Raw genomic sequence first — 19,647 nt, forward strand, 5'->3', positions numbered from 1 at the left:
GGCACCCTTCGCCCGTTTCATCCCTGACTCTTATAGGCAAAAATTTTCCCCCAAAGTTTCTTTTTCATCCTCTAGTATTTCTTCATGCAAAAACCGACTTGCTCACAGAATGCCCTGCCACCTTTCTGAAATGAATCTTTCTCAGTTTAATTCTGATCTGTATTTTTCTTATTATGAGTAAGGAAAGGCTGTTATTACGTATTTAAAGACCTTAAATTAAAAAGCACAGCAGAGTTCGCAGACAGCCCAGAGTGGGAGAAAATCTTCACAATCTACACATCCAAAAATGGACTAATATCCAGAATCTATAAAAAACTCAAATCAGCAAGAAAAAAAAATCCCATCAAAAAGTGGGCTAAGGACACGAATTAGACAATTCTCAAAAGATCTACAAATGGCCAACAAGCATTTGGAAAAATGCTCAACATCACTAATGATCAGAGAAATGCAAATCAAAACCACAATGCAATACCACCTAACTCCTACAAGAATGGGCATAATTTTAAAAAAATGAAAATATAATAGATGTTGGCACAGATGTAGTGAAAAGGGAACACTTTTCCAAAGTTGGTGAGAATGTAAACTAGTACAACCACTATGGAAAACAGTGTGGAGATCCTAAAAGCAGATCTACCATTTGATCCAGCAATCCCACTACTAGGTATCTGCCCAGAGGGGGGAAAAAAGTCATTACATGAAAAAGATACTTGCACACACATGTTTATAGCAGAACAATATGCAATTGCAAAAATATGGAATCAGTCAATATGCCCTATATATACCACGGAATAGGAATACTACTCAACCATAAAAAGGAATGAAATAATGTTATTTGCACAACCTGAATGGAATTGAAGACGATTATTCTAAGTGAAGTAACTCAGGAATGGAAAACCAAACATATGTTCTCACTTATATGTGGGAGCTAAGCAATGAGGATGCAAAGGCATCAGAATGATACATTGGACTTTGGGGACTCGGGGGAAAGGGTGGGAGGGTGGCAAGGGATCAAAGACTACACAATGGGTACAGGGTACACTGTTCAGGTGATGGGTGCACCAAAATCTCAGAAATCACCAGTAAATAACTTATTGATGTAACTAAACACCATCCGTTCCCAAAAAACCTACTGAAATTAAAACAAACGACTGATCGCAGGAGATGGTTTGGGTTTGGCTTGGTTTTTAACTAAAGCCTTGGCGCCCTCTAGTGGGAAGATGGAGCAGCCCGGCATCCATAGTGTGTGCTCTTCAGAGCTGGGTGTCGCTTTGGAATCAAGATTCTTGGGAGGCCAAGGCGGGCAGATTACCTGAGGTCAGGAGTTCTTGACCAGCCTGGCCAACATAGTGAAACCCCGTCTCTACTAAAAATACAAAAATTAGCCGGGTGCGGTGGTGTGCACCTGTAATCCCAGCTAAAATCCCAGGCAGGAGAATTGCTGGAACTCGGGAGGCAGAGGCTGCAGTGAGCCAAGATCACGCCACTGCACTCCAGCCTGGGTGACAGAGCAAGACTCCATCTCAAAAAGATTATTCCTGTTTCCTTTTATATTTGGGGCCAGGATTTTTTTTTTTTTTAAGTGTTTCTTATCTCCTCTGCTTTAAGGTCATATCCTTTTTATCTCCTTAAGCAAAGCCAGGAGCTCTGCAGAACCCCAGGAGTGAGAACAATTATGCTTAAGACATTTTGGTTTTAGTTTAGTCCCAGACCCAGAGGAAAACCCTTCAAATTTCTTAAGTAAATCCTTAAAAGTGTAATTTACACTGGTGCAATTGACCTGGCATTTAAATAAACTGCAGCATGAGAAAAAAAAGAAGAGCATTATTATTTTTTTCTTTTTTCGGTGAACATTTTGTTTACATGTTTTGCAGGAAATGTACTTTTTGGTGTGTATGCATGAGATGCTGTAACAGTAACACATTTCCACGGCTTTCTCATGTCCAATCCATGTGCAATGCAATTGCAATGAACAGTCCAAGAATTTTTTACCTTCTCATCACAACCACCCTCTTTCCCAAGGTTGGAACTCGTTTGTTTAATTACTTCTCCCACATTCCATGAGCTAGTGGGTAACAGGGACTGCTAGTCCAAATACCCATTTACCCTAGATAAGTTAAATGAAAGACATTATCATCCTTGTCTTTCTCTTACCAGTGTTCTCTGAAAGAAGTAGGTGATCAAGAAGACTATCTGCAGTGTCATGATTACTGAGCTTACTAAGTTCAAGATTTCTTGCTCTGCAGTCAAAGCTCATTTCAAAACTCTTTCACTGACAATTCCAAATGGTTGACAGGTAGAAAAGGTGATGGCAGCAGTGGCCATAGTGGCCCTGAGTAAGCTGGCATAGTCAGGTTGTCAGCATGGTTCTGATATAGCAGTTAGGAAGAAATTATTTAGGCAGATAGTGAGTCCTCGGCAAGGTTTTCCTTTTAATAAAAAGCAGCCCCCAAATCATTTTATTTTCTAACAAAGAACAGCCTGTAAAATCGAGCTGCAGACATAGGCAAGAAAGCTAGAAGCTTGCATAGGTACATGATGGCACTGTCCTAGCAGGAAAAGGCTACCTGGGACCCGGCATGTTCAAAACAGCAGCTCCATCTTCCCTTATTTCCAGCCCACATGTACAGTGAGAAGCAGACAACATGGCAGCAGCCAAGTGGAAAGTCTATTTGCATAATAGGGTGGAGTGGTCAGCCTTCCCTGAGCATTATGTAAAACATCACACCTGGTCCAACCAATTTGTGGGCCCTATGTAAATCAGACACCGCCTCCTCAAGCCTATTTGTAAAATCCAGTGCACTCTGTAGCCAGTCTGAATTCCCATTCAGGTGCCCCTCTCTCTCACAAGAGAGAGAGAGCTGTTCTCCTTTCTTTCTTTTGCATATTAAGCCTCTGCTCCCAAACCCACTCCTTTGTGTCAGAAAACAATCCATTCTGCATGAAGAATGGTAAGAGCAATTAGGAACATCATAGAACGGACCAATACCACAAATCCATTTTGAAGGATACACAGGAATTTGTAAGGTGGTCAATGAAGCCAAGAATGTCCCAGGTAGGAATGATGTGTTGTGGTTCCTAATACATGTTCTCCAATGAACTATGCATCTTTTTCTTCATCTTTTTCATCACTGTAGTTGTCATCATCAAAACAGCTGACATTTGTTGACAGCTCACTCTGTCTCAATATGATGGGCACTGCTGGTTGGGCTAAGTTAGCACCATACCCAAGCCACTTCTCCTTTGCTTTGTTACTAGAAAAGTAAACACTAGCTTTTCTAGCTTCCCTCGCAGCCTAAGATGGCCACATGACAAAATCCTCACCAATGAGATAGAAACCAGTAAAATGTCCCAAGAAGGCTTTAGTGAGGATGAATGTGGTTGGTATCATCCTTCCTGCCTCTTCTGGCTTTAAATACAGATAAGAAGTGAGAAAAATGAACTCCTACTATTTAGGGCCCTGTGAGTCTGGTATGATACTACTTAAAGCCAAACCAGTCCTATGTAATAAAGCCAGGCATGGTGTAAGCACTTTACAAGTATTAACTAGAATTATTTGGGTTCTCTGGATAATTACAGAGACCACTGGCACAATCTTATCAAACCAGTGATAAACTATATTTTATCTGCTATAGGATTCTAGTAACGTTCCAATGGTCCAACACTGACTCAGTCTTCACAAGCTTTTAAACAAAACTAATGACAAGAAACAGAATAATTAACTCACAGCCTTTATTCTTTATCCTATGAAGAAAACCATACTACCTTGGAAGAAATCATGGAATATACTGTGAAATAAGTAGAAGATACGTCAGGAAAGACTGGCTGATTAAATGCTCATATAGTGGAGCATAAAAATGGAAGAACCTAGACTGTTTTAATAATCAAAAAAGCACAAATTACTATTTCCTTTTTGGTATGAATATTGAAAATCCAAAGTCAGAAACAGTGATATTAGTTGGGTAAATGTTTTTAAAAACGAATTCAAACAAACCTTTTGATTTTCCTGTATTTCTTCTCTCATATGTTGATTTACAGCAATTCTGGTTAGAGATCTGGAAAAATGAATACTAATATAATTGATCCTTCCTTAAATGTTTAGACCTTATCTATATAATTCAATGTAATCTAATACTCTGGATAGGAAGCTAAAAACTCCAAATGCTTGGTGACTGAAAAGTATACATTTCCATATGGTCTAATTTAGCTATCATTTGACAAAACGATTTGGTTCAAGTGGAATGGAGGCTCTCAAAATTTCCTGTGTACTAGCTGTATGCAGTATGGATTGTCATCATTTACTATGACTTATTTTTTGAGTGAAAAAGCTGCTTTGTGTTTTGTCCAATAGAGAAATTTTTAATGAAATTGCCAATGTACATGTACATGAATATATGTACATGAAGAATTTTAGTTAACCTGGAATCTTACCAGAGTAGAAATGTTCTAAAAAAACTGAAATCATGGCTTGACATCATTCACTCTTTTCAATTTTTTCAATTTTTTTATTAAAAAAAATTTTTTAGAGACAGAGTCTCACTCTTCTACCCAGGCAGGACTGCAGTGGCATGATCACAGCTCACTGCAGCCTCAGATTCCTGGGCTCAGGTGATTCTCCTGCCTCAACCTCTCAACTGGCTAGGACAACAGGTACACACCACCACACCCAGCTATTTTTAAATTTTCTTCTAGAGATGGAGTCTTGCTATGTTGGCCAGGTTGGTCTAAAACTCCTGGCCTCAAGTGAACCTCCTACCGCAACCTCCCAAAAGTGCTGAAATTAGAGATGCAAGTCATTGCACCCAGCCTATTCACTCTTGAAGAGTTTATAATTCACTTATCAAGATAGCAGAAATGTTTAAAATACAGTTCCTATAGACTGTATTCAACTTGATAATTCCTAAACATGGCTAGCTATATATCTGTCAATTTTATAAATAGAATTAAAACATTAAAAGATTGTTAATGCAAAGTTCTGCTTTAAGGAAAACTCAACTAGAAAGGTGTACCTTGAAACAGCCCACAGTAAGTATGTATTATTTCCTAAAGTTTGGCAGCACTGAGATAAATTACAATTAAAAATTTAATAAGGCAAATTTTTCATTTATTTAGCAAATATTTCATTTCAACATACATTTACAGATTGTCTACCAAGTGGTTTTGGAGATATGCTCAAGCCTACAATTTAGCCATTATGCAATGTTAGCATATTTTATAATTTTTTCTTAATCACAGATTAACAGCAGAGTTTTGCACCAGAACCTCTGAACAGTTATACTGACTTAACATCAACAGAGCTAATCAACTGTCTGATCAAGACTAAAGTTATTTTATTTGTATTTGATCTAATAATTTTTATAATGACCATTAATTAAAAGTATTATGGCTAAACATATGACATTTATACACACCCATATATATTTCATGTTTTATTGTATCAATGCTGACTTCTCAAATTCTTGACTGTTTAAAGTTGACTGAAAGAGACATATCAATACATTCATTCTTAATCTGTAAATAAGGAGACAAACTCCTCTATTTCAAGGTACCACCAAAAAATTCTTGGTATCTTGTAGCCGACCATGTACTATTTATTTACTTTCAAAATTAAAGAATACATATATTGAAGATTCTGTAATTTGTACTATGAATAAATGTACAAAATAGTGTTTGAGACAATAAGAGGCATAGCAATCATTCTATGCTTAGGAAGGTATGCTAAGCTACTAGACTGCTCTCCAGTTCCTCTCAATAAAACACTGTTGTTGCACATGCACTGTGACTTGTCACGTATTTTATCTCTTTAGTATAAGCTAACTCATATTTTACTTGTTGCTAATTTTATACTCTGTCATTCCTAACCAGAATACAATTGCATCAAAGTTGTGTTATATAGCAAATTCTCATAATACATTGTAACTTGCACTGCATGCACTGGTCTCTTTAAGCTATGCAAATATATTTCCTATTGAAATGGAATATATGTTCAACGTAACATCAGTATTCATGGAAGCAGTTCAACTAGACATCCTCTTGGCAAAAAAGTACTCCACACAATATTCCATGCAATTAAGACATTACCAATCATTTGGACTCTGAAAGGGTAAGAATATGATTGGGCAGTACTTTGGGCATAGATCTCCTACTTACAATAATACTTTTCATCATCCTCCATAAGGGGAAAAAAAACACTCCTTCATTATTTATTGCTTAAACAAGTTTTTCCTGTGATTACTATGTATGATTTTAGAAAAATTTTTAGGAATTTTTTTCCTATTTGCCTCTAACAAGAGTTCTTCTTTACAGTGCATACACAGATGCACACACAAGTCAGTATTTTGCTCTAATCAAAAAAAAAAAACATACATAATGAAAAGAGGCCCTGATTTCACAAAAGCTATATATACTAGAATTAACTGACACCTTCATGTTAAATGAAATCAGCTATTTTCATAAAACTTATTTAATAGAAAGAGTTCTGGCTACAATGAAACCAATGAACTTCAACATACCTGGCTTTTATGGGGAAGTTCTGTGAAATGTCTTTCATTAATTTAATGGCATCATAAACTGGAGTGGACATTATTTGAGAAGCTGCTTGAAAACTAAGATCTGGAAGGAAAAATATTATTAAGGAATCTAGCATATTAGACCTTTACAGACATTTCCATGAAATTGAAATAATTGACTTAATTCTTCTTGCCAAATATTAGTATACAAACATGTTAATACTGTTACATCTGCATTTTTAAGAAGTTTTAAATGTAATCACTTATTTCCAAATAATATAAGCTTTACACTTTTATGAATGATTAATACCTATTATTTTCACAAATTACAGTATAATTTCAAGAGAGAGATATATGAAGAGAAATGCTCTCGCAAAGCTTTTTCTATACTTAAAAGAAACATATGACATAAAGTCAAAAGAATAATGAAGAGGAATAAAAAGAGCTTTAAAGAGCCAATTCTGAAAAGACCTTTAAGAAAGCCTGACTGGGCTGGGCGCGGTGACACAAGCCTGTAATCCCAGCACTTTGGGAGACCGAGACGGGAGGATCACGAGGTCAGGAGATCGAGACCATCCTGGCTAATATGGTGAAACCCCGTCTCTACTAAAAAACACAAAAAACTAGCCGGGCAACGAGGCGGGTGCCTGTAGTCCCAGCTACTCGGGAGGCTGAGGCAGGAGAATGGCGTAAACCCAAAAGGTGGAGCTTGCAGTGAGCTGAGATCCGACCACTGCACTCCAGCCTGGGCGGCAGAGCAAGACTCCGTCTCAAAAAAAAAAAAAAAAAGAAAGCCTGAGTGTGTTTAACTCAGTAAACAGAAACATTCACTTTCTCTCTCAACATTGTTTTACCTTTATGCTGAAATAAAATCCTAAACTTAGTATTATTTTATCTGATGTAACAGTTCTATAGAAAGAAAAATGTGTATTGCTAACCGTGGTTAGTTTCAAACATGTCAGAAGAATTCATCTTAGTATTACTACTTTAAATTAAACTAAATTCTTTCATTACCTAATAGTGAGGCAGATTGTTTCTCCTTAATATTTCACTAAAGGTGGAATCCTAGTTTACCAAATACTACTAATAACTAGTTTAACACAGAAAGGCTAGTTTTATTCCTGAGTTCTCAGTGTGAAATGACGAGTCAAAGCCTATAGAGGAATGATCCTAAGATATCCTCACATGGAATGGTAGAGTCTCACAGACCAGATGATATGGTTTGGCTATGTACTCACCCAACTCTCATCTTGAAGTGTAGCTCCCATAATTCCTATGTGTTGTGGGAGGGATCCAGTGGGAGATAAATGAATCATGGGGGCAGTTTCCCCAGTACTGTTCTCATGATAGTGAATAAGTCTCACAAGATCTGATGGTTTTATAAGGGGTTTCCCTTTTCACTTAGCTGTCATTCTGTCTTGCCTATCACCATGTAAGATGTGCCTTTTGCCTTCTTTTGTAAAGTCTCCCCAGCCACATAGAACTGTGAGTCTTAAACTGTAGAACTGTACAGTAACTTGGTATCAGTAGATACCCAAAAATGTGGAAGCGACTTTGGAACTGGGTAACAGGCAGAGGTTAGAACAGTTTGGAGGGCTCAGAAGAAGACAGGAAGATGTAGGAAAGTTTGGAACTTCCTAGAGACTTTTGAACGGCTTTGACCAAAATGCTCATAATGATATGAACAATGAAATCCATGCTGAGGTGGTCTCAGATGGAGATAAGGAACTTGTTGGAAACTGGAGTAAAGGTGACTCATGCCACGTTTTAGCAAAGAGACTGGTGGCATTTTGCCCCTGCCCTAGAGATCTGTTTTGAACTTGAGGGAAATGATTTACAGTATCTGGCAAAAGAAATTTCTATGCAGCAAAGCATTCAAGAGGTGACATGGGTGCTGTTAAAAGTATGCAGCTTTAAAAGGGAAACAACATAAAAGTTCAGAAAATTTGCAACCTGCCAATGCCATAGAAAAGACAAACCCATTTTCTGAGGAGAAATTCAAGCCAGCTGCAAAAATTTGCATAGATAATGAGAAGCCAAATTGTTAAGTCACAAACACACTGGGGAAAGTATCTCCAGGGCATGTCAGAGACCTTCACATCAGTCCCTCCCATCAAAGGCCTGGAGGCCTAGGAGAAAAAAATCAATTCGTGGACTGGTCCAAGGTGCCTCCTGCTGTGTGAAACCTAGGGACTTGGTGTCCTGTGTCCCAGCTGCTCCAGCCATGTCTAAAAGGGGCCAAGGTACAGCTTGGGCTGTGGCTTCAGAGGGTGCAAGCTCCAAGCCTTGGTAGCTTCCACGTGGTGTTGAGCCTGTGGAAGTACAGAAATCAAGAATTGGGGTTTGGGAATGTCTGCCTAGATGTCAGAGGATGTATGGAAATGCCTGGATGTCCAGATAAAAGTTTGCTACAGGGGTGGGGCCCTCATGGAGAACCTCTGCTAGGGCAGTGAGGAAGGCAAATGTGGGGTTAGCACACCCACACAGGGTCCCCACTAGGGCACTGCTTAGTGGAACTGTGAGAAGAGGGCCACCGTCCTCCAGATCCCAGAATGATAGATCCACTGACAGCTTGCACCCTGTGCCTGGAAAAGCCACAGACACTCAATGCCAGCCTGTCAAAACAGCTAGGAGAGAGGTTGTACCCTGCAAAGCCATGGGACAGAGCTGCCCAAGACCATGGGAACCTACCTCTTGCATCAGCATGACCTAGATGTGAGGCATGGAATCAAAGGAGATCATTTAGGAGTTTTAAGATTTGACTGCCCTGCTGGATTTCAGACTTGCATGGGGCCATTAGCCCTTAAATTTTGGCCAATTTCTCCCATCTGGAATGGGAGATAAATGGCTATATTTATCCAATGCCTGTACCCCCAGTGTATCTAGGAAGTAAGTAACTTGCTTTTGATTATACAGGCTCATAGGTGGAAGGGACTTGCCTTGTCTCAGGTGAGACTTTGAGTTAATGTGGAGTTTTGAGTTAATGCTGAAATGATTTAAGACTTTGGGTGACTGTAGGGAAAGCATGATTGGTTTTGAAATGTGAGGACATGAGATTTGGGAGGGAGCAGGGGCAGAATGATATGGTATGGCTGTGTCTTCACCCAAGTCTCATCTTAAATTGTGGCTCCCATAATTCCCACATGTTGTGGGACAGACCCAGTCAGCGGGAGATAACTGAATCATTGGTCGGGGTGGGGGGCAGTTTCCCCAATACTGTTCTCATGGTAGTGAATAAGTCTCACAAGATCTGATGGTTTTTCAAAGGGTCTCCCTTTTCACTTGGCTCTCATTCTCTCTTGCCTGCTGCCATGTAAGGCATGCCTTTCACCTTCTGCCATGATTGTTATGCCTCCCGGCCATGTGGAACTGTGAGTACATTAAACTTTTTTCTTTATAAATTACCAGTCTTGAGTGTACCTTTATCAGCAGTGTGAAAATGGACCAACACTCCATGCTTTAAATTCTAGTTCTATCAAAAACTAGCTGAGTAACTTTAAACAGAATATCCTCAACCTGAACATGTTTCCAGTCCCCAGTACTGCAGTGAAACTACTGTCAGTGCTCACTAGTATCTCCTGATTGCCAAACACAATGACATTTTTAGTATTTATCTTACTTACTAGGTTCTTTTTGCAATAGGATCATTTCATGAAAATAAAAAGTACTGGTCATTTTCTCTTTCTTAAGAATCTATTTCCTTCAGCTTGTATAATGTGCTCTCCATTTCTCATCATTCCATCATGTCTTCCTTAGGAGTTTTACTTTCTACATGTGGATGAATACCAGGGCACTCTCCCTGTTGCACTGATTTTGCTAATATTTTCAACTTTTGAAATCCTCTCTGTTTAGCTTAAGGACAGGATACTCACCCCACCACTGAACCTAACCATTTGGATATCTTACAATGACTTTAAATCAACCTTTCAACGCTAGTCTCATTATTTCTGAGTCCCATATTCAGCCCCAAAGCCAGGTTACATGTTTTATATATTCTCTCTACTCAGGCACAAGCTAGAAATTCTACAATTACCTTTGACTCCTTTTCACCTTCTAAATATCTATATGTCTTCTACCACTATTTCAGTAATGTCTAACTAGATTTCTTGCTTTTAGTACATTCGAATACATCTTACACAGACACTAGGGAGTCAACTAGAAGTAAGCTGACTATGCATACTCTGCTTAAAGGCCTTCAAAAACACCCCATCACTTACAATCTTCTAAATTAAGCAAGGGCCCCTTAGAGAACATTTTGAAGGAGGCTTAAAACATAATTATAATTTTTCAAAAGTGCTAAAATAGAGACATTAAAAAAAACTAAAAATAATTGAGGATACTAGAAAGAGACTATCTGAAATTATGGATTTGGGAATATAAGCTCTATTGGAACTTAGAGAAGAGCTTTACAAACCATGCTAAGGGGTTTAAACTTAATACATTTAATGGATGTGCATGAAATCAGTCCTTAATGATGCAAATGACTTGGCTAGCTAGTCCTATCAACCCCTTCTTACACTCAAATCTTTCCAGAAGTATTTGCCTTGGAAAAACAGAACTTTCTCAGATAAGAGGACCGCATACTTTGTTTGCCCTCCGCATCTATTCTTTCCTGCTCCGGGCCCCCAAAAGGCAGGCTTATCTGAACTGCATCAATAAGCTCCCTTGCCCTCAGATTTCTGGTTAGATTCAGCCAATCCAAGTCACTAATATGGGATCAGTAAGCAAGAAAAGAATAAGAATTGGATAGTTACTACCCAGATCCCTCCTTCCTGAGTTACAGAGGGCAGTCCCTCGGGGGACTACTGCTGTGTCAAGCAGCTATCTCCACACACTCTCCAGGTTTTGGTAACCACTCCCTCCTCTTGCTCCCTCAAGATTAGGGTTAGAAAATGTTTCCCTCTAGTTGCTAATACTGGAATAGAAGAATCCATTCCTTGTTGGTTTCCCTCAATCAGGCCTATCTCTGTAAAAAGTCCCTTTATTAAACTTTTTTAGTTTGTGTGTGCCAACATTTTCCTGTGGGGACTACTGTAAGACCATTATTCGATCAGGGATGTACAAGTGATAAAGGCTGGCTGATCTGACACAATGCCAAAATCAGATTTTCATTTTAGAAAGATTATCTCAGTAACCTTATTGAGAATGAATTTGAACCTACTGCCTCAGTTTAGTGGTATCATGATGTCAAGTGGAAGAACAGTCACAAGGGCTGTGATACAATAAAAGGAGGTCCAAGCATGAGGTCTAGATGAGACATTAAATAGGAAACTGTACACCAGAAGGGTCCAGGGAGAACAGATTCTATCAGTTCAAAGAGGTAGATTCTTTACAGTAAATCTATCATGACAGTGGTCTTGAATCTCATTCTGCTGAATGATTTTTTCCATTGATATATTGATTTTCTAATGGTACAGGGCTTAGTTGACAGAACATTTGCATTAGGTAGGTAAAGAATAGCAGAAGTTATAAAACTTAATAGACTGGGTCTTGCACATTCTGCTCTAATTTTAAAATGTAATATTCAATATTCTGTTAAGTGTATATAAAGTTTACCTAGATACCATATGGTACAGTATAAAGAATTTAACTTGGACCAAAATCTTCACTTATTAGCTGTGTGGTAACTGGCACTTAAATAAGATAGTTTATACAAAAGGACCCTGTAAACTATAATCTAGATAAAATATAAAATATTATTTGTATGTTATAAGTAAGTTATACTGGTGAGAGTGGCCTGTAAATATCCTTTTAGTTGTTATTTTAAAAACAGAAAGTAAATTGGTGGTTGCCTACAACTGAGGAGTTGGGAAATGAGGAGTGACTGCTAATGAGGATGTTAGTTTCTTTTGGGGATGATGAGAATTTTCTAAAATCAACTGTGCTAAGAGTGGTGGCATTCTAAAAATATGCTAAAAACTATTGAATGGTAGAATTTAAAAGGGCAAATTGACTAGTATGTGAATGTATTAGTATGAATAGTATTATTTTAGTAATGTCATTATTTACATCACTAATATGTCTATAAAATAATCTATATCATCTGAGATATAAAAGCTTATTTAACAAAACAGCATATTAAGCTGTTATATTTTTTAAAGTTGATAAAAGATGATAAAAGTTAGATTATGCAGAAGAAGACATGTCCCCATGACCTACTAAATCATTACAAATAAAGAAGAAAAATGACAAATTGAAAAGGACTTAAAAGTCCAAACCAAATCCAATTTTGTTCACAAAACATCTGCTTGTAGGTTTTCAGCACAGAAGTTGTTCCTAACTTCATAAAACTGCATGTCCTCCGTTCGATGTTTCCATTAAAAATTTATCAATTAAACATGCAATAGTCTTAACAGAATCTAAATTTCAAAGAGAAGAAAACTAAGATTGAGTTTCATTTTCTCCTTACCTATGAGTTAGGATTTTTAATCAGTTATAGTCTCCAAAAATGTGATTTAATACTTCAGACTAACCTATAAATCAGTATATACTTTTGAAATAACATCAAATAACCTCACTTCATATAATTTTAAGTCTCGCAAACATAAAAATATAGTTTGCTTGATAGATGATCTATTAAATAGGTATTGCCACAAAAAATCATAATTTATATTACTCACATCACTAGTCATTTATACTGTCCACAAAATAATCTGTATCATGTGATATATAAAAGCTTATTTAACAAAACAGATCAGTTACCAAAATGCTGTGTTAAAGTATCTCAAAATACTATACCTTGTAGTTCCCAGACTTTCAAAGGCGTCATTTGCTTGTTACTCTCAATCAGGTATTTTTGGAATGCTGTCAGATTATCTCTAAGATCTGAATATATTTCTCTGCATCAAAATATTAAATGATGTTAAATACCATCACCTATCACAAACCATTATACAAACAGTATTATTTTTGAAATAATTCCAAGTAATTAGACATAAATGAATCATTCATCATTAAGATAATCATAAATTGTGATACAGCTATATTCATAGAACTTAAAAATAATGAGGAAGATATACAGGTCTCTTTTATTAAATATATGAAACAAAACAAAATCTGGAGAAACGTATTCTCAATTGTTAGTGTCAACTGTAAGCGATGCAAGGATGAGGGCAGACTTATGGTTTCATATTACATACTTGTTGTTTAACATTTTATAAATTGCAAGCCTTGCTTTTATAATTGAAAATAAAAACTATAAGGAAAGACAAAAATGCCTCATACAGAGTTTATTTCTGAAAAGTTCCATCTTTGATTCTTATAAAAAACTAAAATAATTTTACCCATTGTTAAACATCTCTAGGCATCTTTTAGAGAGAGATAAATAATGATGTAGTAGAATTTTGCTGTACATACAATCTAAACTGTAATCTTTTTTCCTCTATCACTCATGAAATCAAGATATGGTGTCATTTCAGATGTAAATGGAGAGATACAATTAAAAAAAAACTTTGCTGTCAGTACAACTTATAAAATACATTATTTTCTTTTTTTTTTTTTATCATACTTTAAGTTCTGGGACACATGTGCAGAACATGCAGGTTTGTTACATAGGTATACACGTGCTGTGGTGGTTTGCTGCACCCATCAACCTGTCATCTACATTAGGTATTTCTCCTAATGTTATCCCTCCCCTAGCTCCCCATCGCCTGACAGGCCCTGGTGTGTGATGTTCCCCTCCATATGTCCATGTGTTCTCATTGTTCAACTCCCACTTTTAAGTGAGAACATGTGGTGTTTGGTTTTTCTGTTCCTGTGTTAGTTTGCTGAGAATGATAGTTTCCAGCTTCATCCATGTCCCTGCAAAAGGACATGAACTTATCCGTTTCTATGGATGCATAGTATTCTATGGTGTATATGTGCCACATTTTCTTTATCCAGTCTATCATTGATGGGCACTTGGGTTGGTTTGAAGTCTTTGCTATTGTGAATAATGCTGTAATCAACATACATGTGCATGTGTCTTTATAGTAAAATGATTTATAATCCTTCGGGTACATACCAGTAATGGGATCACTGGGTCAAATGGTATTTCTGGTTCTACATCCTTGAGGAATTGCCACACTGTCTTCCACAATGGTTGAACTAATTTACACTCCCACCAACAGTGTAAAAGCGTTCCTATTTCTCCACATCCTCTCCAGCATCTGTCGTTTCCTGACTTTTTAATAATTGCCATTCTAACTGGCGTGAGAGATGGTGTCTCATTGAAAACAAATATTTTCAATACTCAATAGACAAGAAGACTTTGAAAAGTCAAATAAAAAATACAGACTATACATAAATATGGTAATCTTATAGTTATGAATAAATATATATAGTACAGTGTCAATATCTTACAGGTTTACTACAATGTGGGATCATGTTTTGAAAACAAATCAAGATTGCCAAGAGAGTAAAAGTACAACGGCATTTCTTTCTTAAAGAAGTTCACTATGAATTAAACAAACATTTCCTTTTTCAACATTTTAAGTTATAGGATTATAAGTTTATAAGAGCTACTATACCAATATTTAATCATCATCTTAGTAACTTTCACTGCTAAAATTCTTTATATAATTTAGGCAACATATGTATTACTCATGAAGTACCTCAAAGCAAAGGATTTTTGCTTTGAAATGAGCAATCACTGAGTCACTATGGAAGAACTATTTCCTTTTAAAAATGAATAGCCATATGAATTTTAGAATAGATTCTTCTAGTTCTGTAAAAATGACATTGGTAGTTTGACAGGAACAGCATTGAATCTGTAGATTGGCAGTATGGCCATTTTAATGACATTCATTCTTACAATCCATGAGCATGGAATGTTCTTCCATTTGTTTGTGTCATCTATGATTTCTTTCAGCAGTGTTTTGTAGTTCTCCCTGTGGAGATGGTTCACCTCCTTGGTTAGATGTATTCTACATATTTTGTGTGTGTGTGTGGCTATTGTAAATGGGATTGCCTGCTTGATTTGGCTCTCAGCTTGAACATTATTGGCTTTTACTAATGCTACTGATTTTTGTACACTGATTTTGTATCCCGAAACTTACAGAAGTTGTTTATCAGTTCTAGGAGCCTTATGGTGGAGTCTTTAGGGTTTCCTAGGCAAAAGACATGAACAGACACTTTTCACAAGAAAACACATAAGCAGCCAAGAAACATACAAAAAATTGCTCAACATCACTAGTCAGAGAAATGTAAGTCAAAACCACAATGAGATACCCTCTCACACCAGTCAGAACGGCTATTATCAAAAAGTCAAAAAGTAACAGATGCTGGCAAGGCTGCAGAGAAAAGGGAATGCTTATACACTGTTGGTGGGAATGTAAATTAGATCAGCCACTGTGAAAAGCAGTTTGGAGATTTCTCAAAGAATTTCAAACTACCACTCAACCCAGTTTTCTCATTACTGGGTATGCACCCAAAGGAAAATAAATCATTCTGACAAAAAGACACATGCACTCATATGTTCATCATAGCACTTATTCACAATAACAAAGACATGGAATCAACCCAGGTGCCATCAATGGCAAATTGGATAAAGACAATGTGATACATATACCACCATGGAAAATCCTGCCCTTTGCAGCAACATGAATGCAGCTGTAGGCCATTATCCTAAGTGAATTAACACAGGAACAGAAAAACAAATACCCTATGTTCTCACTTATAAGTGAGAACTAAGCACTGGGTATACATGGACATAAAGATGGGAATAACAGATACTGGGGAGTATTAGAGTGGGGAGAGGGCAAGGGCATAGTACCTGTTGGGTACTATGGTCACCACCTGGGTGATGGGATCTTTCATACCCCTAACCTCAGCATCACATAACATATCCATGTAACAAACTTGCACGTGTACGCCTTGAATCTAAAATAGAAATTGAAATAAAATAAAATGAAAATAAAAATAGCCCAGTGTTCCATGTGATCTTTTGGAGAAAATGCAATTTAATCCCATAGAAAATTATATTCAAAAGAGAAAAGAACAATAAATTCCAAGATGTTGAGATGGCTGAAAATGAGATAAAAATGTATTGTTAGCTGCTAAATAAATACCTTACTTAGAATAAATCCATTTTATAATATGTATTAACATTTTAAGGCCACTAGTATACTGCTTGGCCAACATACTTTAAAAATGTAACACAGTTATCCATATAAATTAGCAGTCTCCAAAAATCTTACCCTTACTGTATATAGTTATCTACTCATCACCTGGAGAACCAACCTGAGGGTACTTCATAAATGACTGTAATACTAAACAAGAACTAAAGGTATTAATAAAAATATTTCTTTAATTAATTTTGCCTGGATAAAGAAATCATAAACTTTCACTTGTAAATAAGGGAAAATGTACATGAAATTACAGCCATCCCCCTTCATGAGTATTCAGAGAGCACTCACCATCCTACTCCTTGTCTTCAATCAGCATGGCAGGAAAAAAAAACAGGGGGTATAACTTTAATTTTTGAAAGGTTACTTATATGTGCATATGAAATGGTAATCTGTAGTACAGAAATTTCAACTAATAAATGTTTTCTCTTCTTTTGGGCTATGTATTTGTTCAAGCTAAAAATCCAATATTATCAATGATTTTCATAACCCATTAGATCAGTAAAGTTCTAGATTCTATAAAGTTTTTAGTTTTCTGTCAGAACTTTATCAACTCCTGTTTCTCTAAGCACACTAAGTCAAATTTATCATATGAAAAGTGATTTTAAATATCTCATACTTTATGAATGTCAGATGTATTAAAACTGCCTTAAAAATCAAGCAATAAAAAGAAATATTCACCACAGCTTGCCAAGTTAATGTATTAAAAAACAGTAAAAATAACACTGAGTTTAAAAATAGTATATATTAGCTAACATTATTACTACAATATTTATTTTAAAAAATAATGATTTACTTAATTTTTTTCCTCAAAAGAAATTCAATTTAGGCAGTATTTTTTTCTTGGCAGCATTTTGTGAAACTATTTTAACAAATAATAATTTTATAATTTTCATTTATTTTATTCATGTTTAACAAACACATTAATGTTTATTATATGCCATGAATTGTTAAAACTACTTTATTACTAAATTACATTATTTATTCTCTCCAAATTTAGAAACTTCCTAAATAAGTATGTACTATACCAATTATTTACTTGACTTTCATGGCAGCTGTGTTAGAATAAAGAAAATTACGACTTTCATATATGGGAAATCATAATTTGGATGGTGATAGCACCATATAGTGCAAATGAAGAACACGATCAAAAAAATGCTACAAGGCTAATAAATATTTAACAATTTGTTTGTTGCCTTATGTTTGTTCTTTCACGTCTTTGAGGTTTAGCCATTCTATAAATGAACTTTATTTATGGGATAAATAACTTATTCTGGGTAAAAGGAGAAAAACATGCATATTTAACAGTGACCAGTGGCTCAAGCCTGTAATCCCAGCACTTTGGGAGGCCGAGACGGGCGGATCACGAGGTCAGGAGATTGAGACCATCCTGGCTAACACAGTGAAACCCCGTCTCTACTAAAAAATACAAAAAACTAGCCGGGCGAGGTGGCGGGCGCCTGTAGTCCCAGCTACTCGGGAGGCTGAGGCAGGAGAATGGCGTAAACCCAGGAGGCGGAGCTTGCAGTGAGCTGAGGTCCGGCCACTGCACTCCAGACTGGGCGAGAGAGCGAGACTCCGTCTCAAAAAAAAAACAAACCAGTGACCAACCATAGGTATCGAAAGTCTTAAATTTCAAATTTTCTAGTTATCCCAGGGACACTACCAGAGTTTCAGAAATAAAATCCCACTCTCAATGTAAACATAACAGCTGTATTTAATGAAAAAATTTCCATTTTTAAGATTAATACGAAAATCAACAGTAAGTAATTCAATATATGGCAAAGGTTTCAGAATTTTTTATAAAGAGCTGTTATAATTAGTGAAAAAGATATAAACACAGCAAGAACAAATGAGCACAAGTCAAGAATAAGCAATTTACCCAAGAAGAAATTCCAAAGCCAATAAACATGAAAAAAAGTTAATCCTTGCAGTAATAAACTGCCAATAGTTGACTTTCTTGGAGACAAATTATAAAACTGGTTCAGCCCGGTAAATTATATACACTTTTTTTTTTTTTTTTTAAAAAGAAACAACCATTTCACTTCTTAAACTGAAAAAGATTTTAAAAATAGTATGATTGGTTATTAAAGTTCTGGGAAATGAACACATTTCACATCCTTGGGTAAGTGTACATGTTAGTACAATTTTATGAGGGTAGTTTATAAGTATGAATCAAAAATTTCAAGAAGTACATATAGTTTATCAACTATTTTCCTGAAATTTGTGCTAAGGAAAATCTGCAATGCACACTAACTGGTACACAAAAAAAAATTAAATGAAAAAGTAGGGAAATAATTTAAAGTCCTGTTCTATGGGACTGTTTCAATAAATGGACTATCCACAAGATGTGAAAAAAACAGCTATACACTATAGTTCTACTGTGCAAAACAATATGCTGTGTATGCATTTGTTGCTATAAAAATATTCACAGACCGGAAAAACATACTGTACATCAAAACATTATGAGTTATCTCTTTAGCTGTGAAATTAGTGATTATTTTTAAATGTGCTTTTTTGCTTTCTGTAGCTTTTTGACATTAACCATGTGTTACTTCTGTAATAAATAAAAACAATCGTGTGTGTGTTTGTATTTTCTACATAAAAGAAAGGTGAAACATATGGCAAAACAGTATATCAAATTAATTCCTTAAAAACAAATGGGTATAATAATACCAATTTAATTTCCATTCAGACTTACTTTAGTTTCCCAAAGAGAAATCCTTGAACTTCATTTGCTTCGGTCTCATCCTCTACAGTAGTATTAGTCACAGCTACATTTTGGAAACAAAACCAAAATAAAACAAAAATATTTTCAGCCTGGGAAAAGAACATGTAATGAAAAATTAGAAGAACTTGGCCTGGTGTGGCAGCTCACACCTGTAATCCCAGCACTTTGGGAGGCCGAGGTGGGCAAATCACTTGAGGTTACGAGTTCGAGGCCAGCCTGACCAACATGGTGAAACCTTGTCTCTACTAAAAATACAAAAATTAGCCAGGCGTGATGGCATGCGCCTGCAGTCCCAACTACTTGGGAG

General features: G+C 36.3%; 1 protein-coding gene across 1 annotated transcript in view; it reads right to left on the reverse strand.

Annotated features, from left to right (window-relative positions):
• The window catches only part of UGGT2 (UDP-glucose glycoprotein glucosyltransferase 2), a 249,095-nt gene that overhangs the window by 178,880 nt on the left and 50,568 nt on the right, over positions 1–19,647 (reverse strand). Inside the window, exons 7-10 of the mRNA XM_011933802.1 lie at positions 19,311–19,383; positions 13,245–13,345; positions 6,510–6,609; positions 3,992–4,052 (exon numbers count right to left, since the gene is read on the reverse strand). Coding sequence (XP_011789192.1) covers positions 3,992–4,052; positions 6,510–6,609; positions 13,245–13,345; positions 19,311–19,383 — 335 coding nt within the window. The remainder of the gene's footprint in view (positions 1–3,991; positions 4,053–6,509; positions 6,610–13,244; positions 13,346–19,310; positions 19,384–19,647) is intronic.

Source organism: Colobus angolensis, unplaced genomic scaffold (genome assembly GCF_000951035.1).
Source record: "Colobus angolensis palliatus isolate OR3802 unplaced genomic scaffold, Cang.pa_1.0 Scaffold13, whole genome shotgun sequence".
Taxonomy (NCBI): Eukaryota; Metazoa; Chordata; class Mammalia; order Primates; family Cercopithecidae; genus Colobus; species Colobus angolensis.